Here is a 24,992-nt window from a genome sequence, read left to right as displayed (position 1 = left end):
CTGCTTATAAAGTCCTGGAGTTGAGTAACTGTCCGGAAAAGTTTGTACTCGACAGCACCTTGCTGGCTCAGTGCCAGAAATTCCAATGCCAGGAAAGGCTCCGTTAGTCCTGCAGAACCTCCAGGCCGTGAGAGGTCGAGATGTCTCAAACGATGTTTCGGCTCCTACACTGAGGGGTTTGGGTGGGATACGATCCTGGACACCCAGACTCTGCCAGTCCGACCTCCCTCAGCCTGGAGCTGAGACGCTACTGTGTCAGTGTGAGGAGCTCCGACCCACTGTTGCAGTGCACAGGGTGCGGCGGGCAGCAGAAACCTCAAATAAAACTCGAGTCCGGCACCAGGACAGGAAGTTACAGCTGTTTATTGATTTCATCATGACAAATGTAAATTAAACAATGTGTGAGCTGCTGACGTGCGGGAATAAACAAGCTGCTCCCGACTCACTCACAGTCACACACAATTAACTGACCGGCGACAACGAGTGACCGGTTGATTAATCAGTCCCGTTTCTCACCGTCACTCTGCATCGGGGAACCGATGATTATAAAATCACACTTCAGGGCCGTGTCCGGGATCGCTGCAGATCCAGGGTCACTGCCGAGGGATTTGTCAATTTAACATCATTATATCGGCCGGGCTGCCGAATGCACCGTCCTCAGCATAGGGAGCAAAAGGATTCTCTCCCGGGATAATCCCACCCCGGGACACCGGTGTCCCAGACTGAGCCCCTGTCCCCGGGTCTCTTCCTGTCTGGGTAATTTTCCGGGATCTCAAGTGGCGAACCCACACGTCCGGAGGAAGCTGCGCCGCTGGACAACAGACGGAAATACGTCACTGCAGGTCCGCTTCTGATGTCACCGAGCTCGAGACAGGAGCCAGTTCCGTTAAAACCATTGGAAATACCCCCGGCTCGCGGCTTTTAAAGGTAAAGGCGGGAGTTAAAGGGGAGGGCGGGGAATCGGCCAAAGTATCACCATCCCGCGGGCGGGGATGTTCACGCATTCAGATGTTCACAGTACACTCTCAGTCCGGGTCTCGGTTCCTGCAGAGATCTCATTTCCTTCCTCCCGGTGTCACTCAACCGATTCCCCAGCAACCTGGAACAGATGGAAGAATGACGATGAAATAAACAGATTACACAACAGTATCAGTAACAGGGGACCGGGGTTAATGTTTCAACAACACTCACAGCCAAATATCACCAGAAAACCCACGGATCCGCTGATATTTTATCACATTGAACATTAACACAAACACTCACCAAATCTGATTCAGACTTGGGAGAGTCAGTATGAGGCGACGGAGAGCGGGGACAGATCGGTCGGTCAGCGAGTTTTCACCCATGTTCAGCTCCGTCAGTGATGGGTTTGTACTGAGAGCGGAGGCGAGATCCGCAGCACCAGAATCTGTGAGACCGACTTTCCACAGCCTGGAGATGAGAGACAGTGAGGGTGAAGGACACAGAGAGACAGGAGACGGTACAAATCCCCAGTGTTTATCAGTAACACAATTACTGATCACATTAATGTTCAGTGTCAGACACCCAGTGACTGTAAACACAATCTCCCACAGTCTGGTACTTACCGCAGTTTCTGTATTTTACACTCCGGGTTCCTCAGAGCCGCAGACACCAGTTTCACTCCTGAATCTCCCAGTTTATTAGCACTCAGGCTCAGCTCCGTCAATGATGGGTTTGCACTGAGAGCGGAGACGAGATCCTCGGAACCAGAATATGTGAGACCGACATTGTCCAGCCTGGAGATGAGAGAGAATGAGGGTGAAGGACACAGAGAGACAGGAGACGGTACAAATCCCCAGTGTTTATCAGTAACACAATTACTGATATTTTTTCTTCAGCACGACTGCGCAAGTCGGCCAGTGAGAACATCGAGAAGAGTTTAAAAGGAAGACAGATTTACAGAGCGAGCGTCAGAGTAGCGGGAGACAGAGTAGGAAGGCTTTGGCTCAACGGGGCTTTGGCGATAAAGGGTCGAGGTGAGGTAGGTTATCTGTTTACAATACAGAAAGAGAGTATGTGTGTGAGGCTGGTTTTCTGTGCTCGGTGTCAGATGTGGGAGATCCTGGAGACTCCCAGCCTCCTGGACGGCAACATCTGCACCCGGTGTGTCGAGCTGCAGCTCCTTAGGGACCGAGTTAGGGAACTGGAGATGCAGCTCGATGACCTTCGTCTGGTCAGGGAGAGTGAGGAGGTGATAGAGAGGAGTTACAGGCAGGTGGTCACTCCGGGGCCACGGGAGACTGAAGAAGTGGGTCACAGTCAGAAGAGGGAAGGGCAAGAAGCAGGTACTAGAGAGTACCCCTGTGGCTTTACCCCTGGACAATAAGTACTCCTGTTCGAGTACTGCTGGAGGTGGAACGGTCTGGGTGCAGGTAAGCAACAGTCCGTCCCTGTAGCTCAGAAGGATAGGGGAAGGAAGATAAATGCAGTATTGATAGGGGACTCTATAGTTAGGGGGTCAGACAGGCGATTCTTTGGATGCAGGAAAGAAACGCGGATGGTAGTTTGCCTCCCAGATGCCAGGGTCTGGGATGTTTCAGATCACGTCCAAGATATCCTGCAGTGGGAGGGAGAACAGCCAGAGTTTGTGGTACATATTGGTACCAATGACATAGGAAGGAAAAGGGAAGAGGTCCTGAAAACAGACTACAAGGATTTAGGAAATATGTTGTGAAGCAGTACCGCAAAGGTAGTAATCTCGGGATTACTACCTGTGCCACGTGACAGTGAGTATAGGAATAGAATGAGGTGGAGGACAAATGCGTGCCTGAGGGATTGGAGCAGGAGGCAGGGATTCTGATTTCTGGATCATTGGACCTCTTTTGGAGCAGGTGTGACCTGCACAGAAAGGACGGGTTGCACTTGAATCCCAGCAGGACAAGTATCCTTGTGGGGAGATTTGCTAAAGCTACTGGGGAGAGTTTAAACTAGAATTGCTGGGGGCTGGGAACCGAACTGATGTGACAGAGGAAAGGGAGGTTGGCTCACAAACAGAGAAAATTTGGAGACAGTGTGGCAGGGAGGATAGGCAGGTGATAGAGAAGGGACGCACTCAGTCCAATGGTTTGAGATGTGTCTATTTTAATGCGAGTATAATGAATAAAGCGCATCGGCTTAGAGCGTGGATCAGCACTTGGAGATATGATGTTGTGGCCATTACAGAGACTTTGCTGGTACAGGGACAGGAATGGCTACTTCAAGTGCCAGACTTTAGATGTTTAAGAAAGGACAGGGAGGAAGGCAAAAGTGGTGGGAGCATGGCACTGTTGATCAGAGATAGTGTCACGGCTGCAGAAAAGGAGGAAGTCATGAAGGGTTTGACTATGGAGACTGTGGGTGAAAGCTAGGAAAAGGAAGGGGTCAATAACTCTACTGGGTGATTTTTATAGACCATCCAACAGTAACAGGGACATCGAGGAGCAGATAAAGAGACAGATTCTGAAAAGGAGTAACAATGACAGGGTTGTTGAAGTGTGAGATTTTAATTTCCCAAATATTGATTGGCATCTCCCGGGAGTGAGGGGTTTAGATGGAGTGGAGTTTGTTAGGTGTTTTCAGGAAAGTTTCCTGACACAATATATAAATAAACCTACAAGAGGAGAAGCTGTACTTGATCTGGTATTGGGAAATGAACCTGGACAGGTGTCAGATCTCTCAGTGGGAGAGCATTTTGGAGACAGTGATCACAATTCTATCTCCTTTACCATTGCATTGGAGAGGGATAGGTACAGTCAAGTTAGGGAAACCCTTAATTGCAGCAAGGGGAACTATGAGGCTATCAGGCTGGAACTTGTAAGCATGAATTGGAAACAGATTTTCTCAGGGAAACATACCGAAGAAATGTAGAAAATGTTCAAGTGATATTTGCATGAGGTTCTGAGTAGGTACGTCCCAATGAGACATGGAAAGGATGATAGGGTACAAGGTCCGTGGTGTACAAAGGCTGTTGTAAATCCAGTCAAGAAGAAAACAAGAGCTTACGAAAGGTTCAAAAAACCTAGGTAATATGGATCTGGAAGATTATCAGGCTAGCCGGAAGGAGCTTAAGAATGAAATCTGGAGAGCTAGAAGGGGCCATGAGAAGGCCTTGCCGGACAGGATTAAGGAAAACCCCAAAGCATTCTGCAAGTATGTGAAGAACAAAAGGATGAGACGTGAGGACCAATCAAATGTAACAATGGAAAAGTGCGTATGGAGCTGGAGGAAATAGCGGAGGTATTTAATGTATCATTTGCTTGAGTATTCATGAAGGAAACGGATCTTGGCGATTGTAGGGATGACTTGCAGTGGACTGAAAAGCTTGAGAATGTAAATGTTAAGAAAGAGGATGTTCTGGAGCTTTTGGAAAGCATCAAGTTGGATAAGTCCCCAGGCCATGACGGGATGTACCCCAGGGTACTGTGGGAAGCGAGTGAGAGATTGCTGAGCCTCTGGCAATGATCTTTGCATCATCCATGAGGACAGTAGGGGTTGTGGAGGATTAGAGGGTTGCGGATGTTGTTCCCTTATTCAAGAAAGGGAGTAGGGATAGCCCTGGAAATTATAGGCTTACTTCAGTATTTGGTAAGTCGATGGAGACGATCCTGAGAGGTAGGACTTATGAACATGTAGAGAGGCAAAATATGATTAGGAATAGTCAGCATGGCATTGTCAAAGGCAGGTCGTGCCTTATGAGCCTGATTGAATTTTTTGAGGATGTGAATAAGCACATTGATGAAGGTAGAGCAGTGGATGTCGTGTATATTGATTTCAGCAAGGCACTTGATAAGGTACCCCATGCAAGCCTTATTGAGAAAGTAAGGAGGCATGGGATGCAAGGCGACATGGCTTTGTGGATCCAGAACTGGATTGCCCACAGAAGGCAAAGTGTCATTGTAGACGGATCATCTTCTGCATGGTGGTCGGTGACCAGTGAAGTGCCTCAGGAATCTGTTCTTGGACCCTCAGTCTTTGTGATTTTCATAAATATCCTGGATGAGGAAGTGGAGTGATGGGTTAGTAAATTTGCTGATGACACAAAGGTTGGAGGTGTTGTGGATAGTGTGGAGGGCTGTCAGAGGTTACAGCAGGACATTGATAGGATGCAAAACTGGGCTGAGAAGTGGCAGATGGAGTTCAACCCAAATAAGTGTGAGGTGGTTCACTTTGGCAGAATACAGTATTATTGGCAGTTTGGAGGATCGGAGGGATCTTGTGTTCCGAGTCCACCGAACGCTCAAAGTAGCAGCATAGGTTGAGTTTGTGGTTCAGAAGGCGTTCATCAGTCATGGATTGAGTTTAAGAGCCGAGAGGTAATTTTGCAGCTATATAGAACCCTTGTCAGACCCCACTTGGAGTATTGTGCTCAGTTCTGGTCGCCTCACTGTAGGAAGGACGTGGAAACCATAGAAAGGGTGCAGAGGAGATTTACAAGTATGTTGCCTGGATTGGGGAGCATACCTTATGAGAATAGGTTGAGTGAACTCGGCATTTTCACTTGGAGTGACGGAGGATGAGAGTTAACTCGATAGAGGTGTGCAAGATAATGAGAGGCATTGATTGTGTGGATTGTTAGAGGCTTTTCCCCAGGGCTGAAATGGTTAGCACGAGAGGGCATATTTATAAGGTGCTTGGAAGTAGGTACAGAGGAGATGTCAGAGGTAGGGTTTTACACAGAGGGTGGTGAGTGCGTGCAATGGGCTGTCGGCAGCGGTGGTGGAGGTGGAAACCATAGGGTCTTTAGGAGACTTCTGGATCGCTACGTGGAGCTCAGAAAAATAGAGGTAAAGCCTAGGTAGTACTAAGGTAGGGACATGTTCTGCACAGCTTTGTGGGCCGAAGGGCCTGTATTGTGCTGTATGTTTTCTATGTTTCTTTGTTTCTACTGATCATATTAATGTTCAGTTTCAGACACCCAGTGACTGTACACACAATCTCCCACAGACTGGTACTTACTCCAGTTTCTGTATTTTACACACCGTGTTCTTCAGAGCCGCAGACACTAGTTTCACTCCTGAATCTCCCAGGTCATTGGCACTCAGGTTCAGCTCTGTCAGTGATAGATTTACACTGAGAGCGGAGACGAGATCCTCGGCACCAGAATCTGTGAGACCGACATCCCTCAGCCTGGAGACGAGAGAGAGTGAGGGTGAAGAACACAGAGAGACAGGAGACGGTACAAATCCCTTGTTTATCAGTAACACAATTACTGATCACATTAATGTTCAGTGTCAGACACCCAGTGACTGTAAACACAATCTCCCACAGTCTGGTACTTACCACAGTTTCTGTATTTTACACTCTGGGTTCCTCAGAGCCACAGACATCAGTTTCACTCCTGAATCTCCCAATTTATTCCACCCAAGTCTAAACACAAACAGACAAATTGATGAACAAAGTGATTCAAACCGTGGGTCTGAGGGAATTTCTCTCACTCGGATATTTCAGGAAACATTAAACCCTTCACTAAATCACTGATTGGAGTTCCCATCACTGTCAATGTCCCTCACTGTCTAGCTCCAGGGGATTCACCCATTGTCAGTAATTTAGTCTCTCGGTGTGACCCTGTAAACTGTACATGTTCTGTCTCATTCCCTGATGGTTAGAAAACTCTTCCTGATGTGAGAGGGTCGGAAGGAGGAGGTTTGAACAGTGGGAGGAAGTCTCACATTGAGGAAGATTTGTGTGTGGGAATGTGTCGATGGAAGATGATGGAAGTGAACACACCTGAGGAAAAAGGATAGGACGAGAAAACCTGCAGGAGGAAGAATGGTAAAGAGACCCCAAGGGAGGAAGGAGGAAGGGTCCCACAGGAGGAAGAGGGATGGGGAAGAGAGATCCCATAGGAGGGAGGGGGATGGGGAAGAGAGGTCCCAAAGGAGGGTACCGTTGAGAAAAGGTAACCCGAAAAGATGAGAGATTTCAGAAATAGATCGTATGGGAGGGATGTGTTTAACCTGAGGCCCACAATCGGGAGAGGGAATGCGCCAATGTGGTCTGGGTATTTGGTAGTGAGCACAGTCACACAGGAGGACAGATGGTGATAGTCACACACGGGGAAGGGCAGGGGAGGACAATCTCACAATGGTATTTCTTTCCTTCTCACTGGACAGTCTGCTGACGGTCTCTTGTCCCTCACCGGGAAGGGGGTATGAATCTCTGACCCACCTGCTGCAGTCAGTGTCGGTCTGGGTGTCAGTAACAGTGAGAAGGAACATTGTCAATGGATGTTTCACAGGCAGGAATAAACACGGCCATTCCTGTGATTTACAACTATTAAACCAATGGTCTTTATTCACTGATCTGATGAAGTCTTCAACATCCCTTCACAAGGAACCACAGAACCCTCCTGTCCTTGGGGAATTACTGACCGATCCCCTGGGTATTTGTCTTAATTCTTCACAATCTGATTTACTGCAGTTTCACACAAATCCCTTTACATTGAAACAACACAGTGGAACAGTTTGACAGTTCAGAGTGAGAGATAAATCAAGTTACCTCAACTCCTGGCACTTGTGCAGCCCGGGTCCCAGCCGCTGGATTCCTTCACACTGAATGTGGCAGCCAGCCAGGTCGAGGTGTTTTATTGTATCACAGAGTCCGATTGCATGAGACAGGACCGCGCAGTCAATCGGGGTCAGTGTCATCCTACTAAATGAAAGTGTTTCCACAGATCCCAGTGCGGCCTGAGCCAGTCCACGATTCTGAGACTCAAACAGGTAGTGCAATGTGTTCAGGAGGCTCCTTTTACCAGATTCACTCCCCGTGCTAGCAATCTGGCGTTTAACCTCCTCCTTCACCCAGTCAATCACCTGGCAGGTTGTTTCCTGAGGAAATGGACCCAGAAACTCCTCCAGACCCCGAGCTGTCATTGGGGAGGAGAGACCAGCAACAAAACGGAGGAATACATCAAATTGCCCATCTGTCGTGCTGTGGGCTTCAGTGAGGAATTGCAGGAAATCCCCAGGATGTGGATTCAGGAATTGTGCGACTGCAGCTACAAACTCTTGGATGGTAAGGTGTGGGAATGTGTACACCACGCTCCGGGCAGAATCCTCTCTCTCCAAAAGCTCCATCAGGAACCCGGACAGGAACTGGGAAGGCTGCAGATTGTAATTAATCAAATCTCCATCTCTAAACACAATCTTCCTCTCGGACACTCCTCTGAAGGCCATCTGACCAACCCTGAGTAACACATCTCGGGGGTTCTCAATCTCACGGCCGTGGTTTTTCAGGATGTTGTAAATATAGTAGGAGTACAGTTGGGTGATGGTCTTGGGAACTCGCTGCGGGTCCCTGACTCTTTGTGTGAAAAAGGGGCCCAGTGCCAGAGCGAGGATCCAGCAGTAGGATGGGTTGTAGCTCATGGTGTACAGGATCTCGTTCTCCTCCACGTGTTTGAAAACAGCTTCTGCCACCGTCTGATCTTCAAAATACCTGATGAAGTATTCCATCCGTTCCTCACCAACAAATCCCAGGATTTCAGCCCAGATACCAATATCTGCCTTTTCCAATAACTGTAACTCAGTGGGGCGTGTGGTCACCAGCACTGAACACCCTGGGAGCAGCTTGCCCTGGATTAAACTGTACACAATGTCAGACACTTCACACCACCACTCGGGATCTGGGCACTGGTGTTTGGGGTCTGTATCTCTCCGACTGTCAGCAAAATCAATTTTGTGTTTGAATTCATCCAAACCATCGAATATAAATAGCAATCCCTCTGGGTTCTTCCAGACCTCTCTCAGTAAATTCCCAAAGTAAGGATACTGATCCAGAATCAGTTCCCTCAGATTTATTCTGCAGTTAATGGAGTTTAAATCCCGGAATTTGAAACTGAAGACAAACTGGAATTGTTGGTATATCTTCCCTGTGGCCCAGTCATAAACAATCTTTTGTACCATTGTTGTTTTCCCAATCCCCGGGACTCCGGCCACTGCTGCCGACATCCCGGATTTGTTTCTAAAAATAGATCTTTTCAATTTTTGAACAAAACTCCTCTTGAATAACTGATCAGTCCGGATTTTGTCCAGCTTACCCCGGAGATGTTTCTCTCTCCACTCCTCGTGGTCTCTGCCTCTTGCCAGCAGCTCATGTTCCACTAGACTCCGATCTCGAACAGTAGAAATGACCGTGAGCTCAGCGTATCGATCAACCAGCTGGAAAACCTTCACCTTCTCCCTCATCAGGATCGTGTTCACTCTCAGTGTTTCAGTTTGTGCCCGCAGAGTCTCCTTGTGTTTCTGTTGAACATCTTAGGACAGACAGAAATAGGATCTGATGAACATAGAGCACTCAACGTATTTTCTTTAATACAAAAAACACTGTTTTAAGACATTGGGGTAATCGGGAGATCAGAGATAATAGTGTCTGAAAATGAACGATGACCCAGAAACATTTTTGATCTGATTCAGATCCGCTGTTAAAGGTTCCACTCTCCCCTCTGTTGGTAGTTTGCAGATTCCCGGTGTTCCAGCGAACACCAAGTGCACACGTGATTCTGGAGAGGAGAGTGTTGTGTGGAGCGGGTGGTTTCACTGCTTTCACTGCTCAGCTTCTGCTGAACTGTGCAACCCTGCAGAGGGTAACAGTAGGGGGGGGGCATTTACTTGCTCTACTGACTTTTACTTTTCTCTCAATGGACCCCATGTTCTTGACACTCCTTTAGGATGAAGCTGTCAGTACTGAGCCACAGAAAAGGAACATAATTTCTGTTCCCTTTTCCAGGCTGAGCCAGTCACGATGTAACATACCCCGCACTGGTCTACAGTCTCTTATTCTCCGAGGAGCTGGTACATGAACTCAGGCAATTCCCCGATGATGCGCGGAAGAGCAGGAAGCTGAAGAGGATGGCAGCGGTAATAGGGAACTCTAAAGTCAGGAGGGCAGGTAGGCGATTCTGTGGACACCGATGGTACTTTGCCTCTCAGGTGCCATTGTCCGAAATGTTTCTGGACGCGTCCACAATATCCTGAGAAGGGAGGCTGAGCAGCCAGAAGTCATGACAAACATTGGTAACAATGACATAGGAAAAGCAAAGAGAGGAGGTCTGGAAAACCAAACACAGGGGGTTAGGAAAAAAGCTGAGGAACAGCACCTCAAAAGTAGTGATCTCAGGATTGTTGCCTGTGCCACCCAACAGTGGCAATAGGAATAGAATGAGGTGGCAGAGAAATGTGTGGCAGAGCATTTGGAGCAGGGGGCAGGAATTCAGATTTCTGGATAATTGGGACCACTTCCGGGGCAGGTAGGATCTCTACAAAAGGCACGGGTTGCACGTGAATCCGATGAGGACCAATATTCTTGCGGGCAGATTTACTGGAGCTGTTGGGAGTGTTTTGGCCGGGGGACTGGAACTAGGACGATGAGGACCAATATTCTTCCGGGCAGATTTACTGGAGCTGTTGGGAGTGTTTTGGCCGGGGGACTGGAACTAGGACGATGAGGACCAATATTGTTCCGGGCAGATTTACTGGAGCTGTTGGGAGTGTTTTGGCCGGGGGACTGGAACTAGGACGATGAGGACCAATATTCTTGCGGGCAGATTTACTGGAGCTGTTGGGAGTGTTTTGGCCGGGGGACTGGAACTAGGACGATGAGGACCAATATTCTTATGGGCAGATTTACTGGAGCTGTTGGGAGTGTTTTGGCCGGGGGACTGGAACTAGGACGATGAGGACCAATATTCTTCCGGACAGATTTACTGGAGCTGTTGGGAGTGTTTTGGCCGGGGGACTGGAACTAGGACGATGAGGACCAATATTCTTGCGGGCAGATTTACTGGAGCTGTTGGGAGTGTTTTGGCCGGGGGACTGGAACTAGGACGATAGAGCTGTGGATGAACCAGCAGTTTTACAAGTAGATGATGGGTTTAACATGAATGTGAGGAAGGACAAGCCAATGACTGGGTTCAAATACAGACAGAGCAAAGTGTTAAATTGTACCACATCCACAACATTCAAAAGGGCGGAGATACAGGACTAAACGCATTGTATTTAAATGCACGCAACATTCAGAATAAAGTAGACAAACTTTTGGCGCAATTAGAGATTGGTCGGTATGATGTTGTCGGCATCACTGAGTCGTGGCTGAAAGAAGACCATAGCTGGGAGCTTAACGTTAAAATATTTACATCTTATTGAAAGGACAGGCAGGAAGGCATTGGCGTTGGTGATGTGGCTGTGCTGGTTTGAGGTGGAATCACATCTGTAGAAAGAGGTGTCATAGGGTTGGAGAATGATAAAGCTTTGTGGATGGAGATAGGAAACTGTAAGTTTAAAAAAAAAGCTTTATAGGGACCCTATATTGGCCTGAAAATAGCGAATGTGTGGGGTTGAGATTGCAAAGGGAGTTGGAAAAGGCGTGTGTTAAAGCTAATGACGCAGTTGTAATGAAGGACTTCAATGTACACGGGGAATAAGAAAATCAAACAAACGTCAGGAGTCTGATCGCAAGAGAGAGAATTTATTGAATTCCCACGAGATAGCGTTTTCGAGCAGCTTGTGCTTGAGACGACTCAGTGAAAGGCTATCTTTGATTGGGTGTTGTGTAACAGCCCTGATCTTATGAGGGAGCTTAATGTAAAAGAACCATTAAGAGGTAGTGATCATAATATGAGTGAATTCATACTGCAGTTTGAGAAGGAGAAGCATAATTGACAGTATCAGTATCGCAATGGAATAAAGGGAATTACAGAGGCACGAGAGAGAAGCTTTCCCAGGTAGATTGGAGAAGGATACTAGCGGAGATGGTCGCAATGGAATAAAGTGAATTACAGAGGCACGAGAGAGAAGCTTTCCCAGGTAGATTGGAGAAGGATACTAGCGGAGATGGTCTCAATGGAATAAAGCGAATTACAGAGGCACGAGAGAGAAGATTTCCCAGGTAGATTGGAGAAGGATACTAGCGGAGATGATCACAATGGAATAAAGTGAATTACAGAGGCACGAGAGAGAGGCTTTCCCAGGTAGATTGGAGAAGGATATCAGCGGAGATGGTCGCAATGGAATAAAGTGAATTACAGAGGCACGAGAGAGAAGCTTTCCCAGGTAGATTGGAGAAGGATACTAGCGGAGATGATCACAATGGAATAAAGCGAATTACAGAGACACGACAGAGAAGCTTTCCCAGGTAGATTGGAGAAGGATACTAGCGGAGATGATCGCAATGGAATAAAGCGAATTACAGAGACACGAGAGAGAAGCTTTCCCAGGTAGATTGGAGAAGGATATCAGCGGAGATGGTCGCTATGGAATAAAGTGAATTACAGAGGCACGAGAGAGAAGCTTTCCCAGGTAGATTGGAGAAGGATACTTGCGGAGATGATCGCAATGGAATAAAGCGAGTTACAGAGGCACGAGAGAGAAGCTTTCCCAGGTAGATTGGAGAAGGATACTAGCGGAGATGATCACAATGGAATAAAGCGAATTACAGAGGCACGAGAGAGAAGCTTTCCCAGGTAGATTGGAGAAGGATACTAGCGGAGATGATCGCAATGGAATAAAGTGAATTACAGAGGCACGAGAGAGAAGCTTTCCCAGGTAGATTGGAGAAGGATACTAGCGGATATGATCGCAATGGAATAAAGCGAATTACAGAGGCACGAGAGAGAAGCTTTCCCAGGTAGATTGGAGAAGGATATCAGCGGAGATGGTCGCAATGGAATAAAGCGAATTACAGAGGCACGAGAGAGAAGCTTTCCCAGGTAGATTGGAGAAGGATACTAGCGGAGATGGTCGCAATGGAATAAAGTGAATTACAGAGGCACGAGAGGGAAGCTTTCCCAGGTAGATTTGAGAAGGATACCAGCGGAGATGATCGCAATGGAATAAAGCGAATTACAGAGACACAAGAGAGAAGCTTTCCCAGGTAGATTGGAGAAGGATACTAGCGGAGATGATCACAATGGAATAAAGCGATTTACAGAGGCACGAGAGAGAAGCTTTCCCAGGTAGATTGGAGAAGGATACTAGCGGAGATGGCTGAAGCTTCTGGGAATAGGTCACAAGTTGCAGGATGGATACGGCCCACGGAGGAAGAAGTTCTCAAGTGACACGTGTAGGCAAACATGGTTGACAAAGGAAGTTAATGATTGCATAAAAGCCTAGGAAAGGGCATACAAGATAACAATAGTCAACTAAAAAAGCTATAAGTAGGGAAAAGATGAAATATGAGGGCAGAAAAGCCAATAATATAAAGCAGGATAATAAACACTTTTTTCAGTTATATAAAATTAAAAGGGAGGTGAGAGTCCATGCTGGAACACTGGATAATGTGCACTCTGCATATATCTTCACTGTTCCAGACGCTAGCAGTCTGCGAGTGTCAGGCAGTAGGAGTGAGTGCCATTGCTATTACAAAAGAAAAACATCTCGGCATACTGAAAGCTCTTAAGGTGCAAAGTCACCTGGGCCTGATGGACTGCATTCCAGAGATCTGAGAGAGGTTGCTGAAGTGATGACAAATGGATTAATCATGATCTTTGAAGAATCACTTTATTCTGGCATGGTCCCGGAGACTGGAAGATTGCAATTGTCACTCTGCTCTTTAAGAAGGGAGGAAGGCAAAAGAAGGAAAATTAGAGGCCAGTTAGCCAAACCTCAGCGACTGGGAAAGAGTTGGAGTCTCTTATTAAGGTTGAGGTTTCGAGGTACTTGGAGACTAATGACAATGTAAGTTAGCTTGGTTTCTGGTAGAATTCATTGTGGGAGTAAGAAGCAGAGAGGACAAAGGAGTCAGTGGATGCCATTTACTTGGATTTTCAGAAGGCATTTGATAAGCTGCCGCATATGAGTCTCCTTCACCAGATAAATATCTATGATGTCACAGGAAAGATACTGGCACGTGGAGCGGAATTGCCGACAAGCAGCAGGCAGCGAGTGGCAATAAAAGGGGCCTTTTCTGGTTGGCTGCCAGTGACTGCTGTTGTTCCGCAGGGATCAGTATTGGGACCGCTGACTTTCAGATTTCTTGTCAGTGATTTAGATGATGGAATGAATGGATTTGCGGCAAATTTTGTGGATTATACAAAGACAGGTGCAGAGTTAGGTAATGTGATTGCAACAGGACTGAGACTAACTGGGAAAATGGGCAAAAAGGTGGCAGATGGAATACAGTGTTGGAAATGTATGATAATGCATTTTGGTGGAAGGAGCGGACTATTATCTAAATGGGCAGAAGGTCCAAGGATCAGAGGTGCAGAGCAACTTCAGAGGGACCTCGGAGCCTCGAGCAAAACTCCCAGAAGATTAATTTAAAGGTCGGGTCTGCGGTAAAGGCGGAAAAAAAGAGAATCGAATATAAATGCTGAGCCTTTACAAGACTGTATAGTCAGGCTGCACTAGAGGAGTATTGTCAACAGCTTTGCACCCCGTACCTCTGAAAAGATGTGTGGTCATTAGAGAGAGTCCCGAGGAGATTCAAGAGGATGATTGCAGGAATGAAGGGGGTAACATATGAGGTGTGTTTTGGCAACTTTGGGCCTGTACTCACTGGAATTTTAAGGAATGCAAGAGAATCTCTTAAACCTGCAGAATGTTGAAAGGACCAGATAGGGTGGATGTTGAAAGGATGTTTCCTGTGGTAGGTGCATCCAGAACTAGGGGCCAGGGCCTCAAAATTGAGGGGCGATCCTTTACAACAGGTAAGGAGGACTCTTTGAGCCAGAGAGTAACGACTCTCTGTAAGGCTCTGCCTCAGACTGCAGTGGAGGCCGAGTCCATGGGTGTATTGAAGGCAGAAGTTCCTGATCGGTCAGGGCATCAAAGGATATGGCGAAAAGGCAGGTGTATGGTGTTGAGTGGAATCGGGGATCAGCCATGATGGAATGGCGGAGCAGACTGATGGGCTGAATGGCCTAATTCTGCTCCCATGTCATGTTCTTATGGAGGAATAACAACAAATCTCAGCTCCACTTTGGATCGGAGGTGTGAGATTTCCCTTGCTGGAGTTGGATGTTCCAATTGGAATGGTTTGGCTTCAGTTTTGTCAAATCTCCAGATATTCGGCCCTACAGAAAAGGTGTCGTGACAAATGCAAATTGCTTCCTGTCCTCCAGCAACAAAACCTGTCTCCCAGACTCTGACAGTCTCTACACAGGCCTCTAAAGAGACGTATTCAGACTCTCAATGTGAAATAACAACAAAAACCTGTCTCCCAGACTCTGATAGTCTCTAAACAGGCCTCTAAAGAGACGTATTCAGACTCTCAGAGTGAAATAACAACAAAAACCTGTCTCGCAGACTCTGACAGTCTCTACACAGGCCTCTAAAGAGACGTATTCAGACTCTCAGTGTGAAATAACAACAAAAACCTGTCTCCCAGACTCTGACCGTCTCTAAACAGGCCTCTAAAGAGACGTATTCAGACTCTCAGAGTGAAATACAGACTTTGAGATTTCCAGTCCATCACCTACCTTCCAGATGTGCGGGCACTTCAGATAATCCCCGCTCAGTGTCCATGTAGGCGAACTGGCCGTCACCTGTTCAAACAGATTAACCTGCATGAAGTCTGTTCTGTGTAATACTGTAAATTCATCAGCATTTACATCTGTAACACATAGTGTATTGTTCACTGTACCTCGTGCCCGTATTTCATTCAATATTCTGCTCAGCTTCGGTAAATGGTGATGTAGTTTCACAAAGGATTCCCACATCACCCTCCGGGCCCCGGAGCCCTTCTCCATCACCAGATCCAGGAGGAGTTTGGAAGCGCCCGATCGGTTTCCCTTCTCCGCGAGCTCAGTCACGCTCTGTAATGAACAATGGGGAATATATTGAGGAACGGAGGGATGGGTTCAAATCTACCCAGAACATGGACTGACCCAGCACATTCTGCTCGTCACAGATCACTGACAGCAATTGTTCGTAGCAGGAAAAATAAATTAAAAGAAGTTAGCATGGCTTTCTGAACGCCACAGATTGCGGGGTACTTATCCACTTGGCAAGGTTTAAACAGAGCAGACATAGTGTGAGTGAGCCAGAGATAGAGTAGGTTATTGATGCTTTGTGTCAGAGAGGGTTCAGTGAGGAGAGGCGGAGGCTTGGGTAGATCTTGGGTAATATTTCCCTTCTCTTTTTCACGGTTAGAACAGTGGGAAAGCCAGGCAGGAGAGTGGGATGCTGTTCCTACAGGGTGCGGCAAGACAGGGAGATGTTCAGTGTCCCCGATAACTACACCTTCAGGAATTTCATCCAGCTGCAGCTTCTTACAGACCGTGCTGAGGAATTGGAGCTGGAGCTGGGTGAACTCAGCATCATTCCGGAGGCTGAGAGATTGACTGACAGGCTATACTGGGAGGGAGCTATACATAATGCGCAGAACACAGGAAACTGGGTGACTGTCAGGAGGGGGAAGGGAACAGGCAGCCACTACAGGAAACCCCTCTACAACAGGTATACGGCTTTTTGTTTCGTGGTATGGCCTCGCAGAGGAAAGCCACGGTGATTATGCCTCTGGCTTTGAGTTTGGCTTTGTGACTCGGAAGGGATGAGAAGTGCTGAGCTGCACTGACAGGGGGAGTTCAATGTCAGGAGAACAGACTGGAGATCCTATTTACGAGAACAGGATTTTTGGATGGTGTGTTGCCAAGGTCAGTGATATCTCGTATCGACTCTGAAACTTTCTTGAGGGCAGGATGAGCAGGTCTTGGTCCACGCTGGTACCAATGACAAGAGTAGGAAGTGTGATGAGATCCTGCAAAGTGATACAGATCCAAAATTTCTTGTAAGTGTTATCGAAGGTAGATGGCGTTGTAAAGCTTTTCGGACATGGGGCTTCATGAATCAAAATATTGTATACAGAAGCTGGAATATTATGTCGAAGTTGATGTTGCAGAGGCTAATTTGAAGCAATGTGCACATCTTCCTCCTGGAAGGATATCAATAAGATTGAACGAATGCAGAATAAAATACAGATTGTTACCAGGACTTGAGGATCTGAGATATAGAGGAAGAGTGTAGGAGGACCATGAGAGATGTGAAAGAGATATACACATTTATAAAAGGTATAGAGAGAGTTATTGCGAAAATGCATTTATTACTGAGGTTGGGTGGGGCTGGAATTAGAGATCATGGGGTAATGATAACAGGTGAAAGGCAATATGAGAGGGAACTTATTCACTCAAAGGTTGCTGAAGAGCGCGGAACGTGCTGCCATCTTAATTAGTCGATGTACATTCGAGTTGATTATTTAAGATCAGTTTGGATAAGTTCATTCAATGGGGGAGTTATGGACGTCTCCAGTCCGGGTTCAGATCAATGGGACTAAGCAGATAATAGGTCGGTGTGGACTAGATGGGCAGAAGAGCCTGTTGCTGTACTGTAGGGTTTGATGACTATGACTAGGTGAAACTATGGCTGGGTTACTGTTGATGTTCGCCAGGGTAATCCCTGGTGAACCGCAGCAGCTTCACACTTCACTGCCAGGCTCTGCGAGGGGTCCAGTGCCAGCCAACAGCTGGAAACTGGCAGTGAGGAGCAGCCAGCAAACTCAGGACTATTGTGCGTGTGTGACAGACCAAAGCCGACTGGTGGTAATGTTGAGTAAGAAGTTTGGACTGAAATTGTCAGCTGCCTCACGTGGAATGTAGTGTTCAGTATGGTGTCTGGCTCTTCACTAATATTCATTCTGGGTGGTAACAGGTGAACGCACTCCAGTAGCACGAGGACCACTGGAAAGCTGTTTCTTTGTAATTCTATGTTAGTTGTAGATGTTAAGAATATTTTCAGTGGCACTAATGTAGCACTTCCCATGTTAACAGTATACGCTGTGGTAATTACAAACTCAAATTGGAAGTCACAAGGAACAGAAGGCAACAGAAACATGAGGCATGTTGGGATATTGATCAGCAGTTCAAATGAGAGACGATAGTCAGTGTTGCCTGAGTTGAAAATAGGGTTGAAGGTAGACTGAGAATGAGCTGAGAAATAAGTCACTATATATTTGATTTGTGGGAAACCCGTGGGTCATGAGAAGAACACAGATTGGTGAATGGTCATTAAGGTCGAACACTGGGAACATGATGTGATGTCAGACTGAGTGGTGTAGAGTGGTTCTCTGTCCACTTGCAATGTCCGTCAAGTGTCACATCACTAAATTCACCAGTCAATCAGTGTCTGTGTCTTAACCTGTCTATAAATGAATGTGATCAGAAAACTGGAGAGAGGCTTGTATTGGTTAATAAAAGTTCCAGGTTTTCGCAAATGAAAACTCTTTTCTTGATGCTGACCACAAGCATTACAGGATTTTCACTGCCCAGAGGTGTCGTTACACCGGTTCTGTTGGTCTGTGATTGATTCGGTAGAATCTACACTCAGTGTATGTCCATTCCACTTACGTGATACTCTCGCCCGGTGAAGTGATCCTCGCCCATTAACATGAAGCTGACTCCCTCCACACCCTCCTCAATCGCCTGCTCCAGACGCTCCATGTAGAATCTCGTCAACTGGAACAGTTGGTGATCGTCACAATTTGACAGGAAGGCGGAGATGGCGGAGTTCAGATCTGTAGTCGGTCATAGAACATAAAATAATAGATGTACCATGCGTTTGCAGACACAATGCCAATTTAAACCAATCCCATCTTCAGGAACATGATCAATATCCCTCCGTTCCCGGCCGGCTCATGAGTTCAAACGCCTCTCAGATGATGCTGAGTATCTGTTTCCAGTCCCTCCCTCGGCAGCTCATTCCAGACACCGATCACTCTCTGTGGAAAACATGCATCCTAAATCCCCTTTAAACTTTACCATCTAAACAAACCTGTTACCTCAGGTTTTTGTGGTGAAACTCGTCTGCACCCTCTATAGACCCTCCACATCATTCTCGATTTGTGCACAATACTGAAATTGTCTCTTAACCAACGTGTATCCAGTTACAGTCTAACTTTAACAAATACCTCAACTCATTGTTAGCACACTACCATTTGTGTTGCCACCTTCAGGGAGCTGTGCATACCCATCACAAGACCCCACAGTACATCAATCTTATTATCAGTCCCAACATTCACTGTGCACATTGCTCACGAATTTGACCTCTCAAAATGCAACTTCTCACATTTGCCTGAATTATCTGTACTTGGTGACTCTCTGTTCCTATTTCTAACTGGATGCTGAACGCTTTGACAACAGTCCCAAATTTATTCAACTCCTCCAACTCTGTAAATCAACGAATAAGTCCACCCAGTATATCATATGATTAACCTATTTGATTCACACACATGACGCATGGCGAAACAGTGATCCTTGCGGACACGACTGGTCACAGACCTTCAGCCAGAACAACGCTCCTCTAGTGCTGACTCCATTTTATGTACCCAGGACGACTTTGAAATCAATTTACAGATTCTCAGCCCGAAACGTTGAAGGTTATTTTTTCTCTGTAGGTGCTTCCTGACCAGCTGAGTTCCTCCAGCATTTTGTACGGTGCCCTCTCCACTTATTATTTTGTTTTACTTTAATCCTATTCGCCAAGGTCATTTCATTGCTTCAGTAGCCCCCCCCCCCCCCCCCCAGATTCCCTCAGTACAATTTCTGTTGTTAACTGTCTCCTGCACCCAGCCCGTCCACCCTCAATATAACGTTCTTTAACTCGGCCACGGGAAACAGACACCGGGAACTCCCCTCACCTCCATTGTGCAACAACCCGTTAATCTGGGGAGAATTCACCATTGCCCTTCCAAACAGAAAACAACTTCTGTTTCTCTCAACGGCTGTCGGAGGCATTTCCCACATCAGGTCGTACCAAATGCTGACGGAAATTCTGTCTGTTCCCTCGACTGTTACATTGCCCGCTGTTGTATTCCTGTCTGAGTGTTACCCACTCCTACCTTATTCAGGGGCTCCTTCTCCTTTCACTCAGGTGAAGATTTGTGTGGTGAGGGGAGTGATTCGACCATTCCCCTTGTTAGGTCCCTGCGCTGGACCTGGTGAATTGTTCCAATGCTCATGGACGCTTTACCAGTTGGAACAATGAGCCCGTTTGATGGTACTTTCTCTCTGCCCCTTTATCGCCCAAGTTTATCCCTCTGAATTATTGACGATTTGACTACACGTGTACCATGATGACAGAGTTTTAATGAGAAGGAGGCCAGTGAGCATACCTGTGTCCATTCTGACTCTGTCGTTGGTTGATTACCGTCTGCTTGTCTGACGTCCGGGTGGAAGAATGCCCCACCTGCTGGCAATGACCTGAATTACACAAATAAAAAAGTATGATTCAGTTACTCTGTCCTTCAAATTTAAAACACTTTTGTAAGGTCACTGCTCACTCTCCGACATTCCAGGGAGTAAATGGAGTTTGGAACAAAGACCTCCAACTGAACACAAATTTCAAGAAGATAGCAAGGAAATATAAGGAAACTTACTTAAAGGAGCGATGCACTGAAGCTGAAGAAGCCAACAGAATTGGAAGAAAAAACACAAGAGATCTTTTCTAAATGTTAGGGAAATCAAAGGAACATTTCATGTAAAATGAGCATAGGAAAAGACAAAGAAGGGAAGGACCTTACAGAAGCAAAGGACATCAAAGAGAAATGGCAGGAACACACAGAAGAATTGCAGAAAGATCCAACAGCGAAGACACCTGCAATCACTCCCTCATCGATCTAGAGCCAGACATTCTGGAAAGTGAAGTCGAATGGGTGATAGAAAACATTGCCAATAATAAGGCTGCAGGATGTGACAGGATTTCAGTAAAATTGTTAAAAATTCTAAAAGGTGATGCTGTAAAAGTGTTGCATGCAATTTTCCAGCAGATCTGGGAAAATATAAACAACAATGACTTTCAGGCTGGATTAAGATCCGTTTTTGTCCCAATACCCAAGAACGGAAATGTAAAGTATTGTTCAAATTACCGGAAGTTTTCACGAGCTAGAAAGGTAATGCTAAAGATCTTGCAAGCAAGACCCGAGCAATATATGGAACACGAACTGCCAGATAGAAGCTGCTTTTAGAAGAGGCAGAAGCACCAGAGACCAAATTGCTAACCTACGCTGGATAATGGAGAAATCGCGAGAATTTCAGAAAAGTATTTATCTATGTTTTATTGACTACTCTAAAGCCTTCAGCAGTGTGGTCCATAATAAACTATGGCAAATCCTTAAAGAAATGGGAATACCTGGACATTTGTTCTGCCTTATGAGAAACTTGTACAAAGATCAAGAAGCAACAGTTAGAACGACACAGAACAACAAACTGGTTCAAGATTTGGAAAGGAGCATGACCAGGCTGCATACTGTCACCCTGTTTGTTTTTTTCTTCCAATTTATTTATTTATTAATTTTTTAGAAAATTACAAAGAATAAATGTGATGATAAAATAGTAAGAAAAAGAAAAATAATATTAACCCCCCCCCCCCTTAACCCTTATCTAAAGAAAGAAAAAAAAGAAGAGAAAGATTGCCTGGATATCGGAGGATCCCCACATGCTCCATGGAGTTCAAAATAATTTTAATATTTATTTTTACTTTCCCCAATTACTTTATAATTTTATCTTCAAAGGACCTATGTATTTAATCCTATGTTTCGTAGGTATGGGAGCGAAATTTTCAAAAATATATCATATTCATTTCTTAGATTATATGTAATCTTTTCAAGTGGAATACAACTATATATTTCATTATGCCAACGATCCATAGTTAAATATAAATCAGATTTCCAAGTAACTGCGATAACTTTTTTGGCTACTGCCAATGCAATTTTTATAAATTTTCTCTGATACTTATTCAAGTTTCGGTATTGCCCCTTCAATATCTCCTAATAAAAATAATATTGGACTATGTGGGAGTTGTACTCCAGTAATTTGTTCCAATAAAAGTCTCAGATTTATCCAAAAAGGTTGAATTTTAAAATAAGACCAGGTAAAATGTAAAAAAGTACCAATTTGCTGATTACATCGAAAACATTGGTCAGACATATTTGAATTTAATCTATTTATTTTCTGTGGTGTTATATATAATTGATGTAAAAAATTATATTGTATTAATCTAAGTCGAACATTTATTGTATTTATCATACTATCAGAACATAATCTTGACCAACTTCTTCCATCAATTTTAACATTCAAATCAGATTCCCATTTTTGTATTGATTTATGAATTCCTGATTTAATTGTCTGTTTTTGAACCAAATTGTACATACAAGATGTAATTTTTTTAATTTTTCCTTTTTGAATTAATATTTCTATTTCACTAGGTTTTGGCATCAACATTGTTTGACCCAGCTTTTCTCGTAAATAAGCCTTTAATTGAAAATAACAGAAAAGAGTGTTGATTGATATTTTAAATTTATTTTTTAATTGATCAAACAACATCAATATACCTCCTTCAAAACGATCACCTATATATTTAATCCCCTTTTGGAACCAATTATATAAATGTTTATTATCCATTGTAAAAGGAATAAGCCTATTTTGAATTACAGTTCTTTTTGCTAATAAAGATTTCTTTATCTCATCATCCATATTTACCTTATTCCATAAATCAATCAAGTGTCTTAATATAGGAGATTCTTTTTTTTCCCCGTATCCATTTGAATTCCCATTTATATATAAAACCTTCTGGTATGTTTTCTCCTATCTTATCTAATTCTATTCTAATCCATGCCGGGTTTTTTTTCATCAAAAAAAGACGCAATCAATCTAAGTTGATTTGCTTTATAATAATTCTTAAAATTTGGAAGTTGTAACCCTCCTAAATCAAATTTACATGTCAATTTTTCCAATGATATTCTTGACATCTTTCCTTTCCAAAGAAATTTCCTTACATATTTATTCAGTTCTTGAAAAAACTTCTGAGGTAATTGTATTGGTAAAGTTTGGAATAAATATTGCAATCTAGGAAATATATTCATTTTTACAGCATTAACTCTACCTATTAATGTTATTGGTAACATCATCCATTTATCAAGATCCTCTTTTATTTTTTTTAATAATGGCAAATAATTTTGTTCATATAAATTTTTTACATCATTATCAACTCTAATACCTAAATATTTTATCCCATTTATTGACCATCGAAATTGAGTTACTAATCGACATTGATTATAATTTCCTTCGGTAAGGGGTAAAATTTCACTTTTATCCCAATTTACTTTATACCCTGATACTTTCCCATATTCTTCCAATCTAAAAGATCATCTTTGCAAAGATTGCAATGGGTTTGTTAAATAAATCAAAACATCATCAGCAAATAAATTAATCTTATATTCTTCTTGATTAACTCTAAAGCCCCCAATGTCTGAAGCTGTTCTGATTAATTCAGCTAATGGTTCTATTGCCAATACAAATAAAGCAGGTGATAATGGACAGCCTTGTCTAGTTGACCTCGTTAAGCAAAATGGTGTTGAAATCTGACCATTTGTAACTACTTTAGCTTGAGGATTAGTATTTAAGGTTTTAATCCATTGTATAAAAGATTTTCCTAACTCATATTTTTCCAATACCTTAAATAAAAAATCCCATTCCAATCTATCAAATGCTTTTTCTGCATCCAAAGCAACTGCCACACTCATTTCCTCTCTTTTTTGTGCCAAATGAATTAGACGAAGTAACTGGGTTATATTATCCATTGATTGTCTGTTTTTAATAAAACCTGTTTGATCCATATGTATTAATTTTGGTAAATATTTAGATATTCTATAGATAAAATGTTTGCTATTATTTTATAATCTGTATTCAACAAAGAAGTAGGCCTATATGATGTTGGTTTTAAAGGATCTCTTTTTTTGGCAATACACTTATGATCGCAGTTAAAAAAGATTGTGGGAGTTTATGCATTCTTTCCACTTGATATATTAATTCCATAAAAGGAGGAATTAATAAATCTTCAAATTTTTTATAAAATTCAGGAGGAAAACCATCTTCTCCTGGGGATTTATTACTCTGAAGTGATCCTAAAGCTTCTTCAACCTCTTTTAATGTAAAGGGCATATCTAATCCTTTCTGTTCTTCCAAATTTAATTTTGGAAGGGTTATTTGTGATAAAAATTTATCTATCTCAGCAATCTTATTTTGTGATTCTGATTGATATAGTTCAGTATAAATTTTTTTTCAAGTTTCATTAATTTCTAAAGGTTTATAAGTAACCTTATTTACACTTGTTCTAATTGCATTTATTGTTTTAGAAGCCTGTTCTGTTTTCAACTGCCAAGCAAGAATCTTATGTGATCTTTCACCTAATTCGTAATATTTCTGTTTAGTTCTCATAATTACTTTTTCTGTACGGTATGTCTGGAGTGTATTATATTGTAGTTTTTTATTAACAACGTCTTCGTTTTTCTTCTGTCATATATCTTTGAGATTCTTTTTCTAACTTTGATATCTTTTTCCAATTGATCTATTTCTGCCATGTATTCCTTCTTAATTTTAGATGTATAACTTATAATCTGACCCCTTAAATATGCTTTCATCACTTCCCATAATAATTTTATCCTCAACTGAATGTAAATTTGTATCCAAAAAAAATTCATAAAATCACAAAAATCTTTACGTTTTAATAAAATTGAATTAAATCTCCATCTATAGATCGATTCCTCCTTATCCATCATTATCATTGTCATTATCAAGGGGGAATGATCTGACAGTATTCTTGCTTTATATTCCACACTTTTCACTCTATCCTGAATATTTTTTGATAATAAAAAAAATCAATCCTTGAGTAAGTTTTATGTCCATTTGAATAAAATGAATAATCTCTTTCTCTTGGATTAATTTTTCTCCATATATCAATCAGGTTTAAATATTTCATTAATGATAAAGTTAGTTTTATTACTTTTGATTTTGTAGCAACTTTAGTTGACCTATCGAAAACTGGATCTAAACAAAAATTAAAGTCTCCACCTATTAATATTTTATCATGTGCATCAGCCAAGTTCAATAAACCTTCTTGTATGAATTTTGCATCATTTTCATTTGGTGCATAAATGTTCATGAAAGTCCATAATTCTGAAAAAAATTGACAATGTATAATCACATATCTCCCCACAGAATCAATTACTAC

At 43.7% G+C, this 24,992-nt stretch overlaps 1 protein-coding gene across 3 annotated transcripts in view; it reads right to left on the bottom strand.

Annotated features, from left to right (window-relative positions):
• Positions 1-356: 356 nt before the first annotated feature.
• The window catches only part of LOC140721785 (NACHT, LRR and PYD domains-containing protein 3-like), an 89,252-nt gene continuing 64,616 nt past the window's right edge, over positions 357-24,992 (bottom strand). For 2 of the 3 annotated variants that reach the window (XM_073036583.1, XM_073036584.1), the window contains 10 exons: positions 20,098-20,185; positions 18,335-18,501; positions 15,577-15,748; positions 15,413-15,478; positions 7,498-9,253; positions 6,280-6,366; positions 5,956-6,126; positions 1,587-1,757; positions 1,264-1,431; positions 357-1,099 (listed from right to left, as the gene is read on the bottom strand). In XM_073036583.1, coding sequence (XP_072892684.1) covers positions 997-1,099; positions 1,264-1,431; positions 1,587-1,757; positions 5,956-6,126; positions 6,280-6,366; positions 7,498-9,253; positions 15,413-15,478; positions 15,577-15,748; positions 18,335-18,501; positions 20,098-20,107 — 2,871 coding nt within the window. In that variant the 5' untranslated portion in view covers positions 20,108-20,185 and the 3' untranslated portion in view covers positions 357-996. Of the gene's footprint in view, positions 1,100-1,263; positions 1,432-1,586; positions 1,758-5,955; positions 6,127-6,279; positions 6,367-7,497; positions 9,254-15,412; positions 15,479-15,576; positions 15,749-18,334; positions 18,502-20,097; positions 20,186-24,992 lie in introns of those variants that run through there. The other variant, XR_012097457.1, reaches the window with a different exon arrangement.

The sequence above is a fragment of the Hemitrygon akajei genome, unplaced genomic scaffold (assembly GCF_048418815.1).
Source record: "Hemitrygon akajei unplaced genomic scaffold, sHemAka1.3 Scf000061, whole genome shotgun sequence".
In the NCBI taxonomy this organism is placed as follows: Eukaryota; Metazoa; Chordata; class Chondrichthyes; order Myliobatiformes; family Dasyatidae; genus Hemitrygon; species Hemitrygon akajei.
This window is presented reverse-complemented; position numbering and strand designations above follow the sequence as displayed.